Source organism: Esox lucius, chromosome 24 (genome assembly GCF_011004845.1).
Source record: "Esox lucius isolate fEsoLuc1 chromosome 24, fEsoLuc1.pri, whole genome shotgun sequence".
In the NCBI taxonomy this organism is placed as follows: Eukaryota; Metazoa; Chordata; class Actinopteri; order Esociformes; family Esocidae; genus Esox; species Esox lucius.
The window spans coordinates 14,490,299-14,498,337 of NC_047592.1; the positions used below are offsets into that span (position 1 = coordinate 14,490,299).

Sequence of the window (8,039 nt, forward strand, 5' to 3'; positions counted from 1 at the left end):
CCTCACCCTCAGTCCATTCAAGTAGGACATAGCGGATCTCCAACGCTGATATCGCAATTTTTACGCCCAGCCGTTATCTTTCGGCGCGAAAGATAGTGTGCTGGGCCGCATGCGGATGACGTCATCAACTACGCGACGCTGTAGCGGCTGATCGGTGGCAGCAGAGTGGAGAAATGCAATTTAGACGCAATTAAAGAAAAGCAATAGATATGGATCCAGTACGTTACAAAAGGTACCTCGTTGACGACGAAGCACCCGTTCCAGAAAGAACAAAGAGAAGACGTAAACGAAAGTAAGTCTTGTAACAAAACGTACTAGAAGCTAGCTAGCTAAATTAGCCAGCTAACAAAGCTACCAGCTACAGATAATTTCCTATACCATGTAAACGCATGTGGCATAATTCCCCTTAATGTATGTTAAGTATGTTTGTATAAAGGTAAAATGTATCTTTCCATGTCCACTGTACCTTTCCATGTCCAAAGTAAATAAATAAAGAAAACTGTTCAAGTTGGAACTCTAGCCAGGAAAATGTTTCACTTTGTGTGTTTTGAATCTACAGTCTTAAAGGTTTCACCTCATGAATGGAATTTACCTGCTTGGACTTAATCAATCAGTCATATCAATCCTATTATATTGAGTGATGCATGAAGTGTTTTAACATTACCACAACATTTTTGTTAGGGACATTTCTGAAGATATGGGTGATGATGAAGAAGCTGTGGCCTCTTCTTCTACAACTCAGTAAGTAGAAAACACGCACACCAAATTAAATACCAAATAAAAAAACCTACATATTTCTTGCTGAATGATTTTTATTTTTATTTTAGGTATCTCACCCAAGAGGACAATCAAGATGACCCGGTGTCTACTGCTTCTGATGACACAGTAAGTGGCTAAAAATGGCAAAAATATTAAAGTTAGGTGTTTTTTGTTTTGTTCGTGCATGTGCATGCACACTAGTTAATGTAAATCATCATAGATAATTCCACAACCCAATTCTTCCTGATGTTGCTTAAAGTGTCAGAAAAATATACATGTGGACAAAAGGGGGCATAAAATTAATTTGGAGAAGACTGTTAAAAAAAATAAACAAAGACACTTGAGCCTTCAAATGCAAGTGGTTACCAACCACATGAAATGGTACATTTGTATGAGTCTGTGCAAATTTGGGATTGCTAATCCAATGTTTTAAATTCACAGATGAACCAACCCATACCTGGCCCTAGCTCTTCACCTGGGGAGCCAGTAGAGGAACATCTAGAAGACCCCACAAGTCCAACTTTAGACCAGAAACCAACAAAAGAACAGGTGGAACTCCTGCTGCTGGCATTAAAACTCAAACATGGATTAACAAATAGAGCCTTGGAGGACATCATGCATCTTATCAACTTTATTGCTGGTCCTGGTGGGGAATTGGTTAGTGGCTCAAAGTACCTTTTCTACAAAGCATTTGATTCAGTGAAAGACATATTAGAAGTACATTATGTGTGCAAGAGTTGCAAGGTAAGCATGCAGGAAGGTCCCTTTAATGTCAAGTGCCCAGTCTGTGACCAGGACACATCAAAAGCGCATGCACAAAAAGACCAGTGTTTTTTGTACTTGCCACTAAAATACCAAATTAAAAAACTGCTTGAGGACCACCAATTAGGGAAACACCTGAAACACCGCTTTGAGAAGAAGGATGCCTCCATCAAAGATATATATGATGGACATTTATACAAAAAACGATCACCCCTTGCATCACCAGACAGCATATCACTGACTTTCAACTGTGATGGAGTGCCAGTGCACAAATCAAACACAAAAAGTTTGTGGCCAATTTTGTGTACTATTAATGAACTGCCAATACAGCTACGTGCAAAACATGTTATGCTTTGTGGCCTGTGGTTTGGTCAAAACAAACCAAATATGAACACTTACATGAAACCATTTGTCGATGAATGCATAGAGTTGTACTCTAATGGTCTTATATGGGAAAGTGAAAGTGGGGAAATTGTCACAAGTAAAGTACTGCTTACTACCATGGTGGCAGATTCAGTTGCTCGGCCACTGATTCAGAACTTTAAACAGTTTAATGGTGAGTTTGGGTGTTCTTTTTGTATGCAGAAAGGAACAAGTGTGCTAAAACGCAGGGGGCGTGTAAGGGCTTATCCCTATGAAAAAGCAGAGTTGAGGAATCCCTCCCAGACTGATGATCTGGTGGAAGAGGCTCTTGCTGGAAACCCCACTAAGGGAGTGAAAGGGCCTAGTATTTTGTCTTGTCTACCTGATTTTAATATCATTGATGGCTGTGTTCCAGATTATATGCACAGTGTGCTGCTGGGTGTAGCAAGAAGCATCACCACGCTGTGGTTTCATTCTGAAAACAACCAATCGCCATGGTATATCGGACACTCAACAGAACAGATTGATGACATTTTAACTTCTATTAAACCCCCCTGTAATGTTTCCCGTGTCCCCCGCTCAGTGAAAGAGAAAAAGTTCTGGAAGGCACACGAGTGGAACATGTGGTTGTTTTATTACAGCATACCAACATTGAAAGGGGTCTTACCTGAAAAATATCTGAAGCACTGGTTTAAGTTGGTAAAGGGGGTTTCTCTTCTACTCGGTGAGAATATATCACCACTGCACATATCAGAATCTGAGGGGTTGCTAACAGAGTTTGTTCAGGAAATGGAGACCCTTTATGGGATCAATAATGTCACTTTCAATGTACATTTGTGCCTTCATCTGCCCAATACTGTGAGGAACTGGGGTCCCCTCTGGGCACAGTCTGCATTTGTGTTTGAGTCATACAATGGGATCATTTTAGATATGATAAAGAGCAGCCAGGGAGTTTCTCTGCAGATAATGAAAACAGTTTGGCTACAGGTTGCATTTCCATCATTTTCCCAAAAAACCATGGTGGCAGCTTCTGATGATTACTTAGCTCTCTTAGAGTCTTTTTCAGTTGAGAAAAAAATGGTGCAAGAAGTAAGTCGCTGTCATGGTGTTACATCTCTGGGTAGGCCTAAAATTTGTATGATCAGAAATGATGATTTTCTGGCCTTGAACAGCATCAGCAACCTTGAAAATAGAGTCACTGTGAAGTATTTTTGCAGAGTAGTGGTTAATCTTGAAATAGTTCATTCACAAAACTACTCGCGTACTTTTCGGAGAAACTCGTACACTGTCATTCTTTCTGATCGAGAGGAAAGTATTTTCTCTGTGAAGACATTCATTGTCTGTGATCTGGGGCAGGGGGAGACATGTTATGCAGTGGGGAAGTACTACCAAAAAGTGAAACAGGACATCTGCGGTCAATTTAAGAATCCTTGTTATTTCATCCCTGTAGGGAAATGTCTGGGGCCTTTAGTTGCTATACAAGCATCTCAGATAAAAGAAAAGTGTCTGTTTGTTAAAACTGTGAACAGAAATGTTGACATTGTCTTCAAATTCATTAACCACAGTGAAATGCTCAGATAGATGTGGGATGATGATGATTACCTGAATGTATGTTCTATGTACTTTTCTTTTGTTAGTTTTTTTGCTACATTCAGACTATAATGACCTTTCAGCCATATTCTGGAAAATGCATTAAGACAATACAGAAAACATTGCATTTGGTGGATGTAACGGTGAATGTGTGGATGTGTATGAGCTGTAATGTGAATCTGGAAGTGACTTGAAAAAAGGCTTGATTGACAAAAATAAAAAAAACACAAACCATTTTGTTATACATTTCCTTCTTTTCCACTATTTTCATACAAGAAAGAATTGACCTGGTAAATGTTTCAGGAAAACGTGTAGACATCATAGCTTTCCATCTCCTCTCACTTAAGTGCCATAGTTAAATTCCATAACATGCCAATTAGATGTGATACCCATTTCACGTGTTCGCACATACATAAGTTCTTGCATAATTTTTTTTAGTTATTTCTTAGTTATTGCCTTGATAATAGAAAATATAAGCTAGGCATCATGTATGACAGTTTCCAAAGTGAGATATGAGCTACAAAATGACCAGATCTTGCCATGAGCTAGGAGACGTATCTTGTATGTACATATAGGGCTTATATGTGGATATAAAGAAGCAATACAGGAGACCTATATGGCCTGTATATGCACATATATGCACCTCAATTTTGCCTATATGTGGCATATACACGCATATATGCAGCATATATATTATCATATATGTGCATATATGCTGTATATATGCAGCATATATGTGCATATAGACTGCATATAGGTTACATATATGCGCATATATCCTCATATAGGTTCTTTCCATGTGGGGTATACTATGTGCATGACATCACATCACTTACTGCTCTAATTGCATTGGTTACCAGTTTATAAGTGCAGTTTGGCATCTTTGGGGAATCGTGAAATATTGCAAAAATACCAGGGCTAAGTGCAGTATCCTCTTAGCTGTGGTATATTGGCCATAAACCTCACCCATTCATGCCATTTTGCTTAACTATCTGAGATGTAACAGACGTCTTTTCACACATTTCTTTACTAAAGTTGGGATGGGAAATATTACATTGATCTTCTAGTGACAGAAACCAACCTTTCCACAGGAAGACTGTCCTGTTCTCTACATTGGCCTCTAAACAATGTTTCTGATGTGTAGTTCAACGTGTTCTAATTTATGTGAAGTTAAAGTATTAGTTTATGGAAACTATTTTGGCCTCTTGCAAAATAATGAAGTCACACTTAACTGCACCTCAGATTTTTAAACAGGCAGGGCCTTCTCTCATAGAGCTCCACTACGGTGGACTGATTTGCCAATTAAGGTAAGCCAATGAAATTCAACAATACTGTTGTTTGCTCTTTGGGGTTTAAGACCTGGTGTTTTGTAAAAGCACTTTGTGACAGCTGTTGATGTAAAAAGAGCTTTATTAATACATTTGATTTATTCATTTATTTCAAAGGTGCAGATTTAAACAATACAGTTACACAGTGTCTGAATCAGTCCATCCAGGAGACTCTGTGACCCTGAACTGTACAATAAACAATGATACCTGTGAAGGAGAACACAGTGTCTATTGGTTCAGACATGACTCAGGAGAATCTCCTCCAGGAATCATTTATATCAATGGAGACAGGAGTGGTCAGTGTATGAAGAGCCCTGAGTCTGGGTCTCCTACACAGAACTGTGTCTACAACCTCCCCAAGAGGAACCTCAGCCTCTCTGATACTGGGACTTACTACTGTGCTGTGGCCTCATGTGGAGAGATACTGTTTGGAAATGGGACAAATCTGGATGTTCAAGGTAATTCAGAGTATTTGTTTTTATAAATCCTCAGAAGAATTTGTACTTCCTTTACCTTAGTGTGAGCTCCAACATTGTCTTTATTTAACTGGGTCACTTACAAGAATTGACTGATACATTTTCTCACAGTCCCAGGGCATGACTATCCTTTTGATCTGAGTCCTACTGTTCTTGTCTTGATACTGTCCAACATTTTTCTGAGTCTGGTGACCATTCTGCTCCTCTGGATGTTATGCAACACTCGGAAAGGAGATCACAGAGGTATTTGCAATCTTGTTTAGTAATTTACGTATCTACATGTAATGCACATTCTGAAAACACAATATGAATGTCCATTAGGAAATGTCAAATCGGAAAATCAAAACATCCTAAATGAATTGTTAATTTTATCATTATGCATTTTGATGTGTATTGACCCCCTCAGAACCAGAACAGTGATATATTAAACTATGCAGCAGTGAGATTCAATCCCAAGAAGATCTCCTCTGTCAGACGAGTAGAAGACAAGACCATCAGAAGAGATGCAGTGTACTATGAGGTCAGGGACCTGCAGCAGGAATGACATATCAAGAAAAACTTGAAGGGTTAACACAATAAACTATAAATTATTTGCACTCTATACGTCTCTGTATATATCATATTTAACCACAAAATAAATAGATACAAAAATGAGTAGTAGGGTTTGGCCAATCAAATTGTTGTATTAGCATTATTTGTACGAATAACTTGTCATATTTTTGCCAGTTGTCATTCAAGCTCTCTCCCAAAATCAACTTCCAGTTTTTGCCACTTCCCAACTTTTGTAGTTAATGCCTTGTTAAAACTCTACGACTTTCAGATGGGGATCTTCTAACAATAGCTTTAGTTGTTTGGCCACAACACTGTCTATATTAAATTATTCCCAATTTCAACCAAATCCCTTCGGTAGGCTACTTGAATAACAGGCAAAGGGATAAAGTAGCTAAGGTGGCTACTGATGTTTACAAATGTTAATCAGGAGTGATCTACTGCACAGCATCAAAGTTATTTGTCAATTCCTATGTAATATGTTTTGTTGAAAATGTGACTAGTTACAATATTAATGTACAGGTGCTGGTCATATAATTAGAATATCATCAAAAAGCTGATTTATGTCAGTAATTCCATTCAAAAAGTTTAACTTGTACATTATATTCATTCATTACACACAGACTGATATATTTCAAATGTTTTTTTCTTTTAATTTTGATGATTATTACTGACAACTAATGAAAATCCCAAATTCAGTATCTCAGAAAATTAGAATATTACTTAAGACCAATACAAAAAAAAGATTTTTAGAAATGTTGGCCAACTGAAAAGTATGAACATGAAAAGTATGAGCATGTACAGCACTCAATACTTAGTTGGGGCTCCTTTTGCCTGAATTACTGCAGCAATGCGGCGTGGCATGGAGTCAATCAGTCTGTGGCACTGCTCAGGTGTTATGAGAGCCCAGGTTGCTCTGATAGTGGCTTTCTGCTCTTCTGCATTGTTGGGTCTGGCGTAACGCATCTTCCTTTTCACAATACCCCCATAGGGTTATGGTCAGGCGAGTTTGCTGGCCAATTAAGAACAGGGATACCATGGTCCTTAAACCAGGTACTGGTAGCTTTGGCACTGTGTGCAGGTGTGAAGTCCTTTTGGAAAATGAAATCTGCATCTCCATAAAGTTGGTCAGCAGCAGGAAACATGAAGTGCTCTAAAACTTCCTGGTAGATGGCTGCGTTGACCTTGGTCCTCAGAAAACACAGTGGACCAACACCAGCAGATGACATTGCACCCCAAACCATCACTGACTGTGGAAACTTTACATTGGACTACAAGCAACGTGTATTATGTGCCTCTCCTCTCTTCCTCCAGACTTCGGGACCTTGATTTCCAAAGGAAATGCAAAATTTACTTTAATCAGAGAACATATCTTTGGACCACTCAGCAGCAGTCCAGTCTTTTTGTCTTTAGCCCAGTCAAGGCGCTTCTGATGCTGTGTCTTGTTCAAGAGTGGCTTGACACAAGGTGCGGTTATCCCTGTTGCTTGTACACTTTTATCTACCACATCTTTTCCTTCCCTTCACCTCTCTAATGTGCTTGGACACAGAGCTCTGTGAACAGCCAGCCTCTTTAGCAATGACCTTTTGTGTCTTCCCCTCCTTGTGCAAGGTGTCAATGGCCGTCTTTTGGACAGCTGTCAAGTCAGCAGTCTACCCCATGATTGTGTAGCCTACAGAACTAGACTGAGAGACCATTTAAAGGCCTTTGCAGGTGTTTTGAGTTAGTTAGCTGATTAGAGTCTGGCACCAGGTGTCTTCAATATTGAACCTATTCACAATATCCAAATTTTCTGATACTGAATTTGGGGTTTTCATTAGTTGTCAGTTATAATCATCGAAATTAAAATCTATAAAGACTTGCAATACATCCGTCTGTGTGGAATAAATGTATACATTATACAAGTTTCACTTTTTGAATGGAATTACTGGAATAAATCAACTTTTTGATGATATTCTAATTATATGACAAGCACCTGTATACCACTGGCAAGCAAAAAAAATAAAAATAAATTATTTACCATGCCACAAGCAAGGTGTTAGCAGATGGATTTGCACACACATCATCTCAGTACAAAATTCAATTAATTGGATATGATTTGGCAAATATCCCAGGAAGGATAAAACATTTTTTAACAGCATTTAAAGTTCCCATGAGTGATGCGGGCTCCATCACTATGAAATAGAAGATGTTTAGAACCACCTGAAATATC

At 38.7% G+C, this 8,039-nt stretch overlaps 2 protein-coding genes across 2 annotated transcripts; both read left to right on the forward strand.

Moving 5' to 3' along the window:
* Positions 1 to 191: 191 nt before the first annotated feature.
* On the forward strand, positions 192 to 3,483 carry LOC117593908. Its single transcript, XM_034290560.1, has 4 exons — positions 192 to 292; positions 682 to 741; positions 828 to 885; positions 1,201 to 3,483. Exons 1-4 carry the CDS (start codon positions 210 to 212, stop codon positions 3,463 to 3,465), a joined length of 2,466 nt encoding a protein of 821 aa, XP_034146451.1. The 5' UTR covers positions 192 to 209; the 3' UTR covers positions 3,466 to 3,483.
* Positions 3,484 to 3,960: 477 nt separating this feature from the next.
* LOC105020616 lies at positions 3,961 to 5,822 on the forward strand. Its single transcript, XM_034290805.1, has 4 exons — positions 3,961 to 3,979; positions 4,949 to 5,260; positions 5,390 to 5,535; positions 5,685 to 5,822. The coding sequence occupies exons 1-4, from the start codon at positions 3,961 to 3,963 to the stop codon at positions 5,820 to 5,822; spliced, it is 615 nt and encodes a 204-aa protein (XP_034146696.1).
* The last annotated feature ends 2,217 nt before the right edge of the window (positions 5,823 to 8,039 follow it).